The sequence below is a fragment of the Leucopleurus acutus genome, assembly GCF_964270905.1.
Source record: "Leucopleurus acutus genome assembly, chromosome: 3".
NCBI lineage: Eukaryota > Metazoa > Chordata > Mammalia > Artiodactyla > Delphinidae > Leucopleurus > Leucopleurus acutus.
This window is the reverse complement of record NC_139145.1, coordinates 113,570,652-113,587,024: the sequence shown is the minus strand read 5'-3', so window position 1 is coordinate 113,587,024 and position 16,373 is coordinate 113,570,652. Positions and strand designations below refer to the sequence as shown.

Genomic DNA, 16,373 nt, shown 5'->3' with positions numbered 1-16,373 from the left:
TGTATCTTCTGTGAATGTGGTTTTCATTCCACAGGCTGCAGGATTATAGTTCTTCTTGCTTCTGCTGTCTGCCCTCTCGATAATTGATATGTTAATAGTATTGAGTCTTCCTATACATGAACAAGGAATATGTCTTTATTTAGTTCTTCTTTGGTTTCTTTTCTAAGAGTTATAGCTTGCTTCATTGATCTTGTTCACATTTTATTAGATTTATACCTAAATTTATCTATCTGCTTTTTGGGGTGTGGTAATGTAAATAGTTTTGTAGGGGTAATATAAAAGGTTCATAATTCCAGTGTTTCATTGCTGTTACATTAGAAAGCAGTTGGCTTTTATATGTCATCCCTGTACCTTGCAGTCTTGTTATAATTGTGTATTAGTTCTAGTAGCTTTTTTGGTGGTTCTTTGAGATTTTCTACATAGACAATCAGGTCTTATGCAAATAAAGGCAGTTTAGTTATTTTGTAGCAGTCTGTATACCTTTTATTTGCTCTTCTTATTGTGTCAGCTAGGATTTCCAGTAGGGTGTTGAAAAAGAGTGGTGAGGGCTTCCCTGGTGGTGCAGTAGTTGAGAGTCCGCCTGCCGATGCAGGGGATACAGGTTCGTGCCCCGGTCCAGGAAGATCCCACATGCCGCGGAGTGGCTGGGCCCGTGAGCCATGGCTGCTGAGCCTGCACGTCTGGAGCCTGTTATTCTGCAACTGGAGAGGCCACGGCAGTGAGAGGCCCGCGTACCGCCAAAAAAAAAAAAAAAGAAAAAGAGTGATAAGAGGAGACTTCTTTGTCTTTTCCTGGTCTTAAGAAGGCTTCTAATTTGTTGTGATTAAGAATGACGTTAGCTGCTGTAGGGGTTTTGATGTTATCCTTCAAGCTCATTCCGGCACTTATTAGCTAAAACTCTTGAATTTAAACACGTAAGAGTAGCCAAACTACCCGTAAACTGTAAGATTCATCTGAAATCAACAGCAAATTTATTGTATTTTTATTGTTCAGTACCATTTTCATGGGCCAGGAACTGCTCTGTAAGGAAAGTCAGACTGTGGGCCTGCTTAAGAGTTAAATGAATAAGAATGCCTCCTACTCTCACCATCGGCACCTGCGCTGTCAGCTTGTGATTAAATTCCACACTTAGAATGCGTTCCTTATTGCGTGAGGATTTTGGATTCTGATAAAATGCCAATATTTTTATGGATGGAGGAACTAATTAGCCTTTTAGAATGAATGAGTATCAAATCCTTTCTCAGAGTTTTACGTGGCAAAGTTGAGTAAAAAGAGGAAATTGATATTTGGGGGAATCTGAAAGATGAATGTCATTGCCTTATAATTTTGCCTACTACCGACTTTGGGTGGAATACCTCACTGTAGGAGAATGAATCCATTAATCATCAATTCTTAACATGCAAAGCTAGAGGAAAATGAAAGTTGGCTTAGATCAAATCTGGTTTTAAACCACCTTTATCACACACACAAGTGTACAGCTCATAAGTTTTAATTTTCACTAGATGAACATATGCATACAGCTAGCACCAGCTTGTTAAACAATGTTAACAGAAACTCAAAGCCCCTTGTGTCACCATCTAGCATCATCTAGTAAGTATTCCCTACCCACCCTCCACCACCCCCTGCCCCCGCCCGTCACAAAAGGGTAAATTATCTTCGTTAAATAACTTTCCCCTAGCTAGCCAGAGGGGGCCTGTTACTCACTAGGCTCTTAAATACAATACTGTGCTCTATGAAAAGTCCATACAACCCTATCAGTTCATGCCTGAACATGTCTGAAACTTTCTCTTTCCATTTGGGATCTTTTAGATAATAGTATGATCTGACTCTGGTTATACCAGCTGACAGACCAGCAAAATGATTGATCAGTTTTATTTCTGAACTTCACATTCAGCTATTTGTATATTATGTTTAGAGATGCAGATTCACAGTTTGAAAATGCTGAATATCTCTTAGACAACTAATTTCTTCCTCAAGTACTAAGCACTATATTCATTCGATAATACACTCTAAGTATAGAAAAATCTCTTCATCTCTGAGCCAGTGCCACTCGATAGGCCTTAGAAGACCCTTTGTCCCTGAGTATCCCATGGCATGTATCCCAGCGTGGGAAAGTACAAGCTCACTCCCAATTCCAGGTGGTTACCAGTTGTAAATACGAGATTTTTTCAGTTCCTTCCTTTTGTTGGCTCAGCTGTGTGAATGGAACTGAGTATGCAGTAGGGGTGAGGAGTTGGGATAAGTTCTTGCCTCACTGTGTCCTTGAGCCATTCTGGGCTTTCCTCTATAAAGGACAGAATCCACATGGGACCTTTATTTCTTTTAATGAAGAGCTCAGGTCATATCTTCTTTAATTTCCCATCTGGAAACCTTTAGGATTATATATAGCAATCTGGGACTGTTACTGAGAGATACATGACTTTTATCTACTAATAAATGGCCTTTGCGACTCTCTTAAGACTCCCCAAGTGAGAGCTCTCTAAAGGGAAAAGGTCTTCTTGACCTGCCATAAGAAGAGATGGAAGAATGTTCATGTTTACTCACCCTTGGCACCCCCCTGCACCCTGACCATAAGTTCCATGGGCTGATTTATATACAAAGGATTCAACCCTGTATTGTATGTGATAGTTACATCTCTCTGGGGACGTGGTTGGCCATCGTGGCGCTCTTCAGTGCACTCCCTAATTGGTAACTACCTGTCACCTGACCCTCAGCAGTGAGGTTGTCAGAAGCACTACTCCCACTCTTTATCCTCCTGCCAAGAATTCCGCTTTCTTTCCTTTAGAAAGAGCAATTCGTATTTAACTTGGCCAACATTGGGTGGGTGGTGATACTGTTAATCCAGTTTGGGAATACAAAATCAAAGAGGTTTGGGATTGGGGAATGGGAAGGAAAAAAATTGAATGAGGTATTAAAACACACACTTAGATTCGTGGCAAGAGGAACAGGTTCAGTAACAGTAGACATTATCTACAGAACATCAGGCTTAACCCATATATAATATCTAAATTACCAAGTGGTTATTTTTTGTTTTTAAGGTCAACTATTTGAGTTAGCAGAATATAGCAGTTACAAGTATTGCATAATAAAATTGTTCAAGCCAGAACCCCAAAGATGAAACATTTTTCAGTTCAGAGAGTACAGAGTAAACGTCTTTTAATTGGTAGGTCATGCAGAAAGTGAAACAACAATATAATTTCAATTAAAACTGATAGTGTTTCATGCCACAGAACATTGCTTAATACATCATTCTTTAGAGTAATCCAGCTTACATATTGGGAGAACTCTCTTTTTTTCTATTAATGATAAAATATAATGGGACACATCGTAATGGAATTACTTTTTTTTTTTTTTTTTACACCAGAAAAGAGAAAAATTACATGATGAAGAAGAAAGAAAAAGTGCTTGGGTTAGCCAAGAAAGACAGAGAACACTGGATAGACTTCGAACCTTTAAACAGGTAGTAAAAGTATGGTCAATTTATTATTTTTCATTGCTTTTTAAACAGAGGTACATATATACTCCTATTGTAAGATTTCTTTTATGAGAAAAACTTGATTTTCCCTTTATTATCTAGAAAACAATTTTAGTTATGGCAGTCCTTGGCTTACCACTTCAGTGATAGAAGAGGAATGGTCAGGGCCTCTGGGAAGCCTGGATTCATTAGTTCACAACTGACTATCCATTTTAAGCATCAACTTGTTATTAATTCTGTGTACATCAACACTGTGGTGTAATAATATGACCAACGGCAGAATTAGAGGGTGGATGAACACACGTGAGAAATGCTTCAGCAGTTCTCTTGCCAGGCTTATCCATGACTCTGGACACTGATATCACAGCAGCTAAGCATTTCCTTGGAATGTGCTTAAACTAGGTAGTTTTGGTTCTTAGCAGCACTCAAGAGCCTTACTTCTACTCTTTATTCTGAGGGGTCTCCTTACAGGTGAAGGGAGCTTTTGATCAAGTGAAAGAGTGGGGGTGGGTGGGAATGGGGTCCTTAACACAAGGATAAGCTTTGTGTTAAGAAAATGTTGTCTGCCAAATGCATTAATGCTAGGTTTTACCATAGTAAAAGAATGAGAGTTCTGTGTATCAGTACTCCAAAAAATTTTATTCATTCTCCTTCTATTCTATCATAAAATGCATATATTATTTTCAGAGCTTTAAAAAAATGCCATGTTACCCTTTGAAGAACATTAATGTTTTAATTTTTTATCTGTAAGCATTTGAAAATACATGTAAGAATCTAAGAATAGTTTTTTAGCTTTCTGCCTACCAATAGCATATATATATTTGACATCATTTGTTTTTTATTTTACACTGCTACTATTTTCCCATTTAAATTAGTACTTTTTATTCACTAAGGATCTTTCTTTAATCATGTGGTAATTCTGAACAGTTGACCTCTTAAGTGGATAAGAGGGGAGAAGGATTTGATGATAAGCAAATAATAAAGAATTTGGTGATAATTATTTGTAAGGTATTACATTTTGGTATTTTGGTTTTCAGTATATTTTCCCTGAAAAATCACAAAAGCTCTAAAATAAAATCTTGCATTGGAGGGAGAAAATAAACAGCCATTTGTTTATAAATTGTAATCTAACCAGTTATAATAACTTCTGATTTCTTAGAGATACCCAGGCCAGGTCATACTTAAATCAACTAGATTGCGACTGGCTCACGCAAGAAGAAGTGCAGCCAGTCCCGTGTCCTGTGAAGACCAGTGTGACCCTCTGCCAGGAGCGCTACAGGTAGAAGAGAAAAGTGAGGGAGTGGAGGAAGGAAGGGGCAAGCTTGGGTCATCACAGACAACAGAAGCCCAAAGCCTCACACAGCTTGAAGACAATTCATCAGCACAACTTGAAGCTACTTCGTTACCTCCCGGTGGTGTTACCTCTGAACCGCCTCCCGCCGCATCTCCTCCACTTCTGAGTAAGATTGACCCTAAACCAGGTTCTGCCACAGCAGATCCACTCCCCCCACCTCTTCCTCCGGCACCTCCCCCGCCACCTCCTCCTCCCCCACCACCACCGCCTCTGCCTGTCGGTAAGGACGGCGCCCCAGAGACACTGGAGGAAGGTCTGCCTAGAGTGGAGGGGAACGAGAAGAGGATCCCAGAGTCAGCTAGTGCCCCCTCAGCACACCTCTTCGACAGCAGCCAGCTCGTCAGTGCCAGGAAGAAGCTCAAAAAGACTGCTGAAGGTTTGCAGAGGAAGAGAGGTGAGTTAAAAAAAGATTTTTGAGTTCATCTGTTGACTGAGGCATGTAGTTAAAGGACTGTTTATTTCCTAGGACATTACAAAGCTTTAAACATTTTATTTTTGGACATTATTTGATAGCAAACAGGTTTTCAGGGTCTCAGCATGGCAGAATTCTTACCAACCCATGTTTGCACATGTGTACAGACACAAATATGGACCTGCTTGAGCTCTTAGCGATGCTTTTTAAATTATATCTTTTGACTTGATCTATTTGGTAACATGTATCATGTGGCTCCTTTTGTGTTACAATATGATTTTAAATCTCAGAAATACAAGAAAAGGGAAGCTGTCTGGTCAGGAGAACATTGGCAAAACCATGTAGCATTTGGCTACATATTTATTGAGGACCCTGGCATATCTTTTATAAAGAAGAATAGGGAGTAATATGTATAATTTATTGCATGTCAGATATGCCTTAATAAAGATGTTTTTGAAACAGCAAATAATTTTGGCCCTTAGGAGCTTTAGCATTCACGGAGAGAACATTTTATTTGTATATTACATTTTAATCTGAGAGACCATCCTATAAAATATTTCTTACCATAGCCCAAGTAGAATTTCATATGTAAAGCAGTTATTAAAAAAAAAAACACACACACACAGTCACCATAATGAACCAGAATTTAATTTTTTTAAATTAAATGTGCAGTCCAGTCACTGTCTGGATTTGATTGGACTTTTGCATTATGGAAACTCTTTAGGAGTCTCACCCATAATAATACAAAAGATCACCCCCCGGCCCCAATCTGCTCACTTCTCTCACATGAGAAATGATAGGAATACCAGTAATGCCTGACATGGAATTTGGGTCTTGGGGTCTTTTTAAACAAGCATAATTAGTATCCCCTGTGTTCTGGCAATGTTGTGTCCATGCTTCATGGTCCCTTCTCTAGATACGTTCTTAGCATCCTGGGCTATCACAGTCCTAAAGTCTGGAGGATATACAGTTCCTGACTCTAAGTGCAATCATAATTGTTCTCTTTCATTTTCTAAAGTGAGCTCACCCATGGATGAGGTGCTAGCTTCCTTGAAGCGTGGTAGTTTTCATCTGAGAAAGGTTGAACAGCGAACTCTGCCTCCTTTTCCTGATGAAGATGATAATAATATCTTGGCACAAATAAGGAAGGGGGTAAAATTGAAGAAGGTACAGAAGGAAGTCTTGAGAGAATCCTTCACGCTTCTGCCCGACACGGACCCTCTAACACGGAGCATCCATGAAGCTCTTAGAAGAATCAAAGAAGCATCCCCTGAGTCAGAGGATGACGAGGAGGCTTTGCCTTGCACAGACTGGGAAAACTAACAAGTAAATGGTCTTACTTTTCTTCAGTAGTGTTCCAGTAATACAGCTTTTGTATTGGATGATGAGGTCTGTTATACGTCATTGAATCTGAGGTTCATTATTTATTATACAGCTCAGTTATAGCCTGGATCATAACTTCAGGTTTTACTTCTGTAGTTTCTGGAAACATAACAAAAAAAGTACAGAGATGTTCCTGTGTAAATGCTGTGTTTTTTTATATCCTGCTCATTAAAAATTTCTTTAGTACAAGCTATATCCCAAGTAAAAAGGATAGTCTTATTCTAGTAAAGTGACAGTCTTATTCTAGCTTTAAAAAAACAGAAAAGGTTTTTTCTAACTTAGGTATTTCAGTTGCAAACTGTTATGCGTATTGAATTTTGATGTTTTGTTAGCTGCCCACAAGGGAATCTAGAAAAGTCATTGCATTGTCGGATTATTTAGCTTTCTAAGCCTTTAAAGTTTATCATTTAGGGCTTATTGTAATTACTGCATTGTCTAGATAAAATGGCAGCCGACATAATATACATACCTTATTGAGTACCCTGTGGGAATTGGTACACATTTGGCATTCTCCCAAGGTAATACAGAGCTGTCCCCCACTACGCTTTAATAAGCTGATTTATATAGTTATGTGGCACAAATTATGCTAAATACATAGAATTGGTAAAGATAACACATGGTATAAATCAAATAGTATATCAAATTGCTGAGGACCATAACTGAAATATTATTTGTGCAAAATATAAAGTATGCAAATATATTCTATTAATCATTATGCTCTCTTGGTGGAATATGTTTCTATGGGCTTTACAAAAGGGGGAAGTAGGTGGGAGTAGGTAAAGGAAGAATCACTGTGCCTGATCTTAAGAACTACCAGGGGGAGCTTACTAAAAATGCATATTCATGGCCTTCACTCCCAGAGATTCTGAAAGAGTAGAACTGATATATATGTAGGCATACATCTGGATTTTAAAGACTTATTACAAAAAGGTAAAACAAAACCCAGAAACTGTGTCATTAGTTTTTAAAATATTGATTAAATGTTGGAAGATACTATTTTGGATATATCAAAATATTACTAAAAGCAGTTTTGACCCTTTTGGGCATGGGTCCATCAGGAAAATGTGCCAATTCCACACTCCCCAACTCCACCCCTCCCCACCAGCATCTGCACTGTAGCTTAACAAAAAGCATGAAGAATCTTGATAAGTGGTTGGGTGTTAACTTTAATGTGCTCTAACCAACATTTGATAGTAACACTGTCTGCCATGGCCATGGGTCTTGGGACCGTTGGCACCCTTTTTTCCTGTTAGTTGTAGAGGCCTTAATTATGGGTCACTTATTGTTTTTGGATCCCCAAATAATTTCAAACTATTTGTGCTTGTACATATGTACACCATGCTTTGTAGAGGAATGTAAATGTGTCCACTCAAGTGTGTGAGTGTGTCTAGAGACTCGGGTGTGCCTGACTGGGAATCTTTCCCACACTGGATGACTGTAGATTGTGTCCCACTTCACAGTGCTTGCTACCTCTTGCCTTGTCCCCTTCAGCATGTAGCTTCTCAGTAAACCCCTAAACCTATGCCAGAAGCTACCATGTTGGCACTGATTAGGTAATCCCAGTGCTGGACCTTCACATAAGCATGCATTTCGTATATTCAAGTAGCTGGGATGTTACTTATAGCTTTTGGCTGCTAATTTAACCTTATGTCAGGTGTCAAGAATATGTCCATAATGAATACCACTCTGAAAATCGCCTAAAACCTTCCCTTTTTTTTGGCTGATTGTTCATGGCTGGTGTATGTAGTATAATGTTGAGAGGAACAATGAAATACTGCCAGAAAATGCATGAACTGGGATAGTGGCAAAGTCACTAAAGACTAAATGTGTCCCACACCAGAAGCAAACCACAGACTAGTTGTGATCCCTACCAGTTGAGCAGCCATTGATAAAGAGCTATATATCACTGCCTGTGTGTGGTCTTAGGGAGTCTTTTTTTTTTTTTAATATTTTAATTAATTTATTTATTTGGCTGTGCTGGGTCTTAGTTGCAGCATGTGGGATCTTTTTAGCTGCGGCATGCAGGCTCTTAGTTGTGGCGTGCGGGATCTAGTTCCCTGACCAGGGGTTGAGCCCGGGCCCCCTGCACTGGGAGCGTGGAGTCTTAACCACTGAACCACCAGGGAAGTCCCTAGGAAGTCATTTTTAAAGGCTCTGAACTTTTAGACACTTTTCTACAGATGGCTAAAAAGGCTGTAATTTGTATTTCCTATTAATTGGTTTCTTTCTTATAGATTCAAAATAATTAATTACGTACTTGTTTTTGAAGAACTAATTTCTTAAAACTTCATGAAATAAAAACTGAAGGTCCTGGACATGTTCAGCTTCATCCTCCTCTAAAAACTCATCTCAGACCTAGCCATAGGTAATAGTATCTTTGAAGGGGTTTTCTAAACATAAGGGAATATATATAATTGTATAGACTTTTTATTATTTCTAACTTGTTTCCTGTGGGGTCCTTCTTAAACTCATGAGTAACTATAATGATGGTGTCCAATAGAAATGTAATGTGAGCCACATTAAAAAAGTTAAAAGTGATGGGTGAAATTGATTCTAGTAATATTTTACTAAATGATATATCCAAGAGTATCTTGTCAATATCTTTACTTTTTTTTGGGGGTACTGAGTCTTCAAAATCCAGTGAGTATTTTACACTTACTAGTAGCACCATCTCAGTTTGGATGCCAAGTATTCATTGGTTACATTGAATAGTCGTACCAAAACAACCAAGTTGTGCTTAATGGAAAAGTATTTTTTACAGAGTTTTAGATTTTAATTTAAGTCAAATTCAAATCACTTTCTCAGTCACGCTAGACATATTTCAAGTCCTCAAAAGCCACATGTCAGCTCTTACCTGACAAGTAGGCCATATATATGTTTCTCCTGTGCTGTGGGTCAGCGCATGGATCTCAAACACAGCTATTTTGAATTTTACAAAGTCCTGGTAAAGTCATCCATTTAAAGACAGTACTAGCTCTGTCTTCTAAATCTCAATTATAATGACAACTCTCTCTGGTGTATTTTAAACTTGCCATTTGATAGTTCTTATTATACTGACAGTTTTTGAGGCAAAGGTTTTAGATTGTATTTATCTTTTTAGTGTATAGTTTTGACATAAAATGTTAAGAGTAAAAGGAAGAAAAGTGAAAGTGAATCTAACATACAACCTTTTTAAAAAACTCTTTTTCCCAGCTTTATTGAGAATAATTGGCGTACATCACTGTATAAGGTTAAGGCGTACAGCATGATGGTTTGATTTACATATATTGTGAAATGATTACCACAGTAGGTTCAGCCAACATCCATCTTAAAGAAAGAAAAAGGAGAGAAAATAAAAAATATTCTCCTGTGACGAGAACTCTTTAGGATTCACTCTCTTAGCTACTTTCCTGTATATCACACAGCAGTGTTAACTGTAGTCATCTTGACATACGATCTTTTAACAGTGATCAAAATCCATCTTCAAATTTTGTTTTACTTTTTTTTTAAGAATACAAACATATCCTTTTGTAAGATGTTTTTTATACATCTATATAAAAAGGTCATTTGAAAGAAAAAACCATCAGTGTTCATACTGGATCTTGTGAAAGGTGTGAGGGAATATATATACATACTGTCTTTAATAGGCTGTTCTTTTTAACATACAGTATTACTTTGTTTGTAAACAGGTGACTCAACAGAACGAAAAAAATACCTACAGTTGAACATCGGCTCTTACAAAATTGTAAACATGTGGTCCCACAATTGGATTCCATTAGATCCAAAGTGTATTGGCTCAGTGGTGTGAAAAAGGAAGCACAATTGGCAAGTTATCACTTTTCCAGTCATTCCAACAGATGGTGGTTAACATGAGTTTTAGATGTGCAATGTTCCTGACTGCAACGGAGAAAAGGCCTTGTGAAGATTCCTGTTTTTTAAGCACCTTCCCCACCTGTCTACCCATTTACATCCTTGTAGTGGCCAGTAAAGCTAGGAGTCGCTATGAGTTGGAAGAACACTGGGTTGACAGATCTACTGTGAGCTGCATTGAGATTGCTTTGAAATCCATCGTTCAGTGCACTGAATAGTCATCTGCCCAAAATACAGAGCTTCTTCCATATCAGCTTAAATAGTGTGACATTCTGAAAAAGAAGTTAATCATGATAGCTATAGGGCAGGAATTGGAAGAAATCAGATGGAAATGCACTGATAATTCCCACATTACTCATCTACAAAGGAATTTTCATAAAGATGTTCCACAACATCTGAAAAGATACATAACCATGGAGATACACCTATAAATGTGTTTACCACAACGTGATACATTTAACATGACCTATTTTTAGAAGCCCACACACTTACAATTTGTAAGGTTTCAGAGTAAAAATTTCCATGCTTTTAAATAGCCCTTCATAACTGTGAATTTATAATAGTTTGAATTTTATGTGCAGCATTGTTTATGAGAAGCAATACTTTGTAATTTGATATTTCAAATTATTTTTAGTCTTTTTGGTTGAACTATTGCTTGATTACTATAACTCAACATGACTTTCCTATTGAGAATCAAAAATCAGGATTCAATAGTAGGGATGCAGATCTTAAGTCTTTTTTAACATGCACCATTTGTTTTTATTTTTATGCTCCACAATGGGGAAAAAAAAACGTGTTCTACAAATGTACAGAAAGTAGACGTGCAGAAAGCCTCTTTGGCTGGCATTTCACTATCTTCACATGCTTGGAGTTGAATTTTGGGAGGGAGGCTTTGTTATCGTCACTAAATTCTTAAACACATGTATGTAGCTCTAGGTGCTGATTTTGCTGTAATGGAGTCCTGAAGAATGCGTGGAGCCGATACGAATTCTCAGCAGGACTGTTGTGGGCTTGAATGAAGGTAGATATGTTGGACCCAGTTTACAGTACTCTGTAGAGTGTAATTCTGTGTAAGACAGGTCTTGGCCATTATATGAATGGCTGACATACCAAAATGAACTTTCTTTCTTATGAGGCAATTCTCTGGCCTAGACCCAGAAAGCAGTCCTGAAGTAAAAGCCCTCAGATGTATCTGAATTAGTGATCCTGAAGGACAAAAATGCTCACACCTTTGTTACTTGAAAATGTTATTTCCTTTAAAATAATTACGGAGAAAATTTTCTGGCAACAGGTTATATAAAACAAAATCTGCTTAAATATTGACTATGTTTATCGATGAGAATATGAGCATTTTCACAATATATTGGCTTTATTCTAGCATTCTTACACCTTGTCTGAGAATATTAGAAATACAGATCTAATATAAAATTAATCTCAATCCCCTGATTACAGTGGGGATGGGTTGTAGATTTTTGTAACACATCTTCAGCAACGCATTGAAACATGCCTTTTAACCTAAAGACTGATTGATTTGATATATTTGAAAAAAATTTTTAAAGCAAATTTGCAAATCTTAAATCATGTATCTATTTTATGCCTTTGGATGCTTGTTCATAACAGTTTTTTCAGTTTTGTTTCATTTATTGACATTTAGAAAAATACAGGAGGATCTTATGTCATTATTGACAGCAGAAGCACTGGAACCTTAATATGTCTAGAGGAAATTGCTACCCACTTAGTGTTATAGCTGGGATTCCATTAAGAGACAATGCTCACTTTTAAAAGGGTCCTATAATCTGTTTTCCTGAGCCATGTTAATAAGTCTCAAGCAAAGAATGCAGGGTGTTCAGATCTGCATGAGTCCTTCAGGAGTGTCTCCACAGCTAGAAGCATACCCCACCACAGCACTCCTTGAAGGTTGTCCTCACACTTGTAGAGCCTCATTAGCAACCCCTGTGCTCATTCTCTGGTAGCAACTTTCTCTCCAACACATCCACTTCCCTTCCTCCGGATTCAGGTTCCTCCTTCCACAAAATTACATGTTACTATAGGTCATCAACCTTTGGAGTTCTCACAAACATTAGAATTTCAGATAACTACAGTCCATGTGTCCAGTTGAATCCACATGTCAATTAAAAAGTTTTAGAGCCCAACAAAAATTATACAAGCATGGTTTCCTTCTTATCCTTGCCCCTAATAAAATGAGCATCTTTGTCCTTAGTATAAAATTTGTATATATTGTTATGATGGTACTTATATATGATCATGTTTCCAGTTCCAAATTGCCTGTACTACTTATATGGTTTAAAATACTTGACAGTTATATTTCTGTTAATGTATCATTTCTGTATCAAGAATCTACAAAGAGCTGCTTGCTTATGCTGAATCAATTTAGCAGTTAATTTACCAATCTAGTCTCAACTGCAGTATACTTAAAATAGGGAAACAAGTAGATGATGACTTGGATGTTTGGTGGTTAATGTTACTGCTCACTTGAATGTCAATTTTGAATATTTCTTCTACTAATACAACTAAAATTATGTATATATAATCAATGTGGCCTGTATAGAAAAGGTATTCCTAATGATTTAAAATCCTGGTGGTACTGTAGGGTAGCAGTATGAGGAAGAAATACCTGGCTAAAGAGGAATTTTAAAAGATGAGAATTGCTCACTTCGTGTATATTTTATAGGTTTATTGAGTTTGTGAGCAGTATAAAAACAATCATTCTTTAGTTCTTCATTGTGGAACTGAAACATTTCTATAAACTGCACAGCTGTAACAGTTCATCAGGTGTAGTATTTCCACAGTGAGGATATGGGGGCTTTTCTCATTATGCGAACCCACAGAATATTTTCTACTCTATATCATGGGGGTGGGGGAGCCTTGTTTCTACAAAGCTGAACTATGTAGCAATATTTGTTAACATGTGGCATGACGTCTCTATGTCATAAAATGTGATATGTTAGATACTTTGGCCATAGCAGACACTAAGAATTAAAACTCTTGTATCAGTGGGACAAAAATCAATGGGCAGTACCCTCTCTGTTTGGAATGGGACCAGTATACAATTAATACAATTTAAATTTATACATTCCCTAAGACTCCATTTTTAAATTGCGTTCATTGTGTGTGTGCATAAGGAAAGCTTTTCTTTCACTAAATACAAGCTTGTTTTTTTAACCTTTATAATTTAATTATTATGTACGTAACATCAGATACCAACCTGTAAATTGCTAATGGGTCCCTAAAGGCCTTATCAGGGAGTTGAAATTTCATATACTTATACCAGGTTATTTGTAAAAAGTCTTTTTGAACAGCTGTAAAACATTTAAAAACTGTGGCAGATGCATTGTTAACATGCATCCATTTGATAGTGAAAGCAGAAACCTGAACAAGTTTTACCTAATTCTTGCACTGAATTTAAATAATATAAAATGTGCATTTTAAATAGATTTTATTTCCCATTTATTGCTTAGCATAGAAGAACAACTATGCTTAGAGGATTGACCACAAGATTGATTTTTAGATGGAAGAGAGGTAAGAAAGTAGAAGCACCTTACTATTGGAGCATGTTGCATTCATTTAGTGCTACTGAACAATTCAGTAGTTAGTTCTGAACTTTGCTGCAAAGTGCTCCTTATTTAAAGCACATTAAAGTCTCTGCTTAATTCCTTTGTAAAATGAAGCAGTGGTATTTTTTATCCTATAAATATAGTCTAATTTAAAAGTTTTTCCTACAAAATTAGTTTATATTGCTGCCTAAACTATCATCTATGTAAAGGATTTTTAAAGGCAAGAGGGAGTCTGGATTCCGTGTGTGTGTGTGTGTGTGTGTGTGTGTCTGTCTGTTGTAAATGTTTGCCCATTGAAATATTTCAAAGATATGTTCATTCTAAAATTTTCTGTTTTACCCACAGTAAATGTACAGCTTGGTATTTGAGGGACTTAATTGATGGAAATCCAAATTCATGTGTCTCTCCCCTTCTCCAAACACATTTATTATGCCACTGTAAGGTGCATGTACAGAAAATACTTCTGAGGCTGATATATTAAATATTTTATCAATGTTATCTTATACTGAATCTCAAAGCAGTCATTTGTTTTGAGGATTAAGAGAAAGTTTTGGGTTTTTTGGTCAGGTATGACTAAGAGAGGCTCCGATTGGTGAGTTAAGGGAAGTCTGTGGTAAGTGATTTGAGATGTATACTAAAGGTGTGGGTGTTGGTTAAAGAGTTCAATTTTAACAAGGGAATTTTTTTTTTTAATTTGCATGTTCTGTGGTTAACTATCAAAGAGTGCAACAGGTTATTCCAGCTTTTCCCAGTACTAATTATATTGGTTTTAAGAATTCTTCATAATCACAAGATGACATTTTCCCTTCATTTGTGACCAAAGAAGGGTGCACAGTACAACCCATGCAAGTGACTTCTGACTTTTTCGACTTGGACAGAATCCCCACTGTTCCACTGAATTTCTTATTGTACTATATGTCTTGCAAAGTGTGAAACCATAATGTATAATTTATGAAAAATCGAAGGCTACAGATCCTTTTGCATGAATAAAAGCCCATTAGGGCGAATGAAACTGGTATGTTCTTTTAGCCTTTCTGGTTAAATGAAAATTTTAATGGCAAACCAACTCACCACTTACTAGCTTTGTGCAATATTAAGCAAAACACTAGCACACTGTGCTTGGCTTTTCAGGATGGCTTTAACACCGTTACACTAAATGGACAGTGTGCAGAATGTAAGTGACAACTCCTGCAAATTTTACAGTACTTAAATATGCTCAGTTAACATTCTAAAATATTAAAAGTACAAAGAAAAAAAACTAAGCAAGCATTTAGAGCAATACTATGAACTCTCCAATAATGGTTTTGACTGTTGCCTTTTGCTCTTTAGTGCAACTTTCTGCATTGTAATTATTGTATCGCTTTGTATTTCATGTTTTTTACACTCACGACTTCAAAGTACTTGTACACTAAGTATTGCAATCACCTTTCTCTTCTTGTACATGCAATATAACAACATACAGTTTTGGTGCTTAACAATATTCCTTTTTTCTTCAATAAAAGATATTTATTGAGTTAAGCTCATTTTGTTTGTTTAAAATAGCAATGGTGGTATATAATGTCACTTCATTTCTAATAAGAAGGAGCATAGCAAGTTGTGCATTTGTTACCACATGATGAACAGGATTCAGACTCTCCACCCCTGTACTTCTGCCTCTTCCCGACCACTATTTGTAACAAAATATGGTTTAGAAATGTTGACCTCCAAAGTTGGAGGGTCCTTAAATGCCTTTCATTTTAGCAGTCAATTTGTGATCCTCTAAATGGGGGGAGATTAAGGGAGACATTTCTCCAAAGGAAGGGCCTTACTTCCATGTATTCCCTCCATAAATATATCTGAAACTAAACAGAGGGCTTTGATTACTAGATAGTTTTTCTGTGAGAGTTTAGAGAATGGACTTAATACAAGTGCTTTAGCTAAACTGATAGAATCACCTTCTGCCTCAAAACGAATTAGTTAGTTAACACATTAATTCAGCTCTCAACACAGTACATCCTAGTCCACCCTTGTGAAAATCATGCTGTGGCTGGTTTGGAATGGGCTTACTGGGTGACTTACCAAGACAGGCGACAGCCTCCCCTGGAAATCTAGGCCCTGTGGAATTCCTTAGTCCTTTGTGATTCTGTCGTTCATCCTGACCTTGCTGAGTTCTGTAAACTGGTTGAAACTTCATTTCTTTGCTACAGGAAGCTGTGTGGGAGAGGTTTAAAATTCTTTGGTGCAAACCCACCAACATACCGTCTATTTCTGACAGTTACTGAAGTTTAAGCACATTTCCCAAGCGCTCTGTCCCAGTGCCAAGTGGATACCTTTCCCACAGCGACC

General features: G+C 37.2%; 1 protein-coding gene across 1 annotated transcript in view; it reads left to right on the top strand.

Annotated features, from left to right (window-relative positions):
- The window catches only part of JMY (junction mediating and regulatory protein, p53 cofactor), a 73,369-nt gene extending 57,857 nt beyond the window's left edge, over nucleotides 1–15,512 (top strand). Inside the window, exons 8-11 of the mRNA XM_082836365.1 lie at nucleotides 3,365–3,460; nucleotides 4,635–5,223; nucleotides 6,260–6,567; nucleotides 10,293–15,512. Coding sequence (XP_082692491.1) covers nucleotides 3,365–3,460; nucleotides 4,635–5,223; nucleotides 6,260–6,564 — 990 coding nt within the window. The 3' untranslated portion in view covers nucleotides 6,565–6,567; nucleotides 10,293–15,512. The remainder of the gene's footprint in view (nucleotides 1–3,364; nucleotides 3,461–4,634; nucleotides 5,224–6,259; nucleotides 6,568–10,292) is intronic.
- The last annotated feature ends 861 nt before the right edge of the window (nucleotides 15,513–16,373 follow it).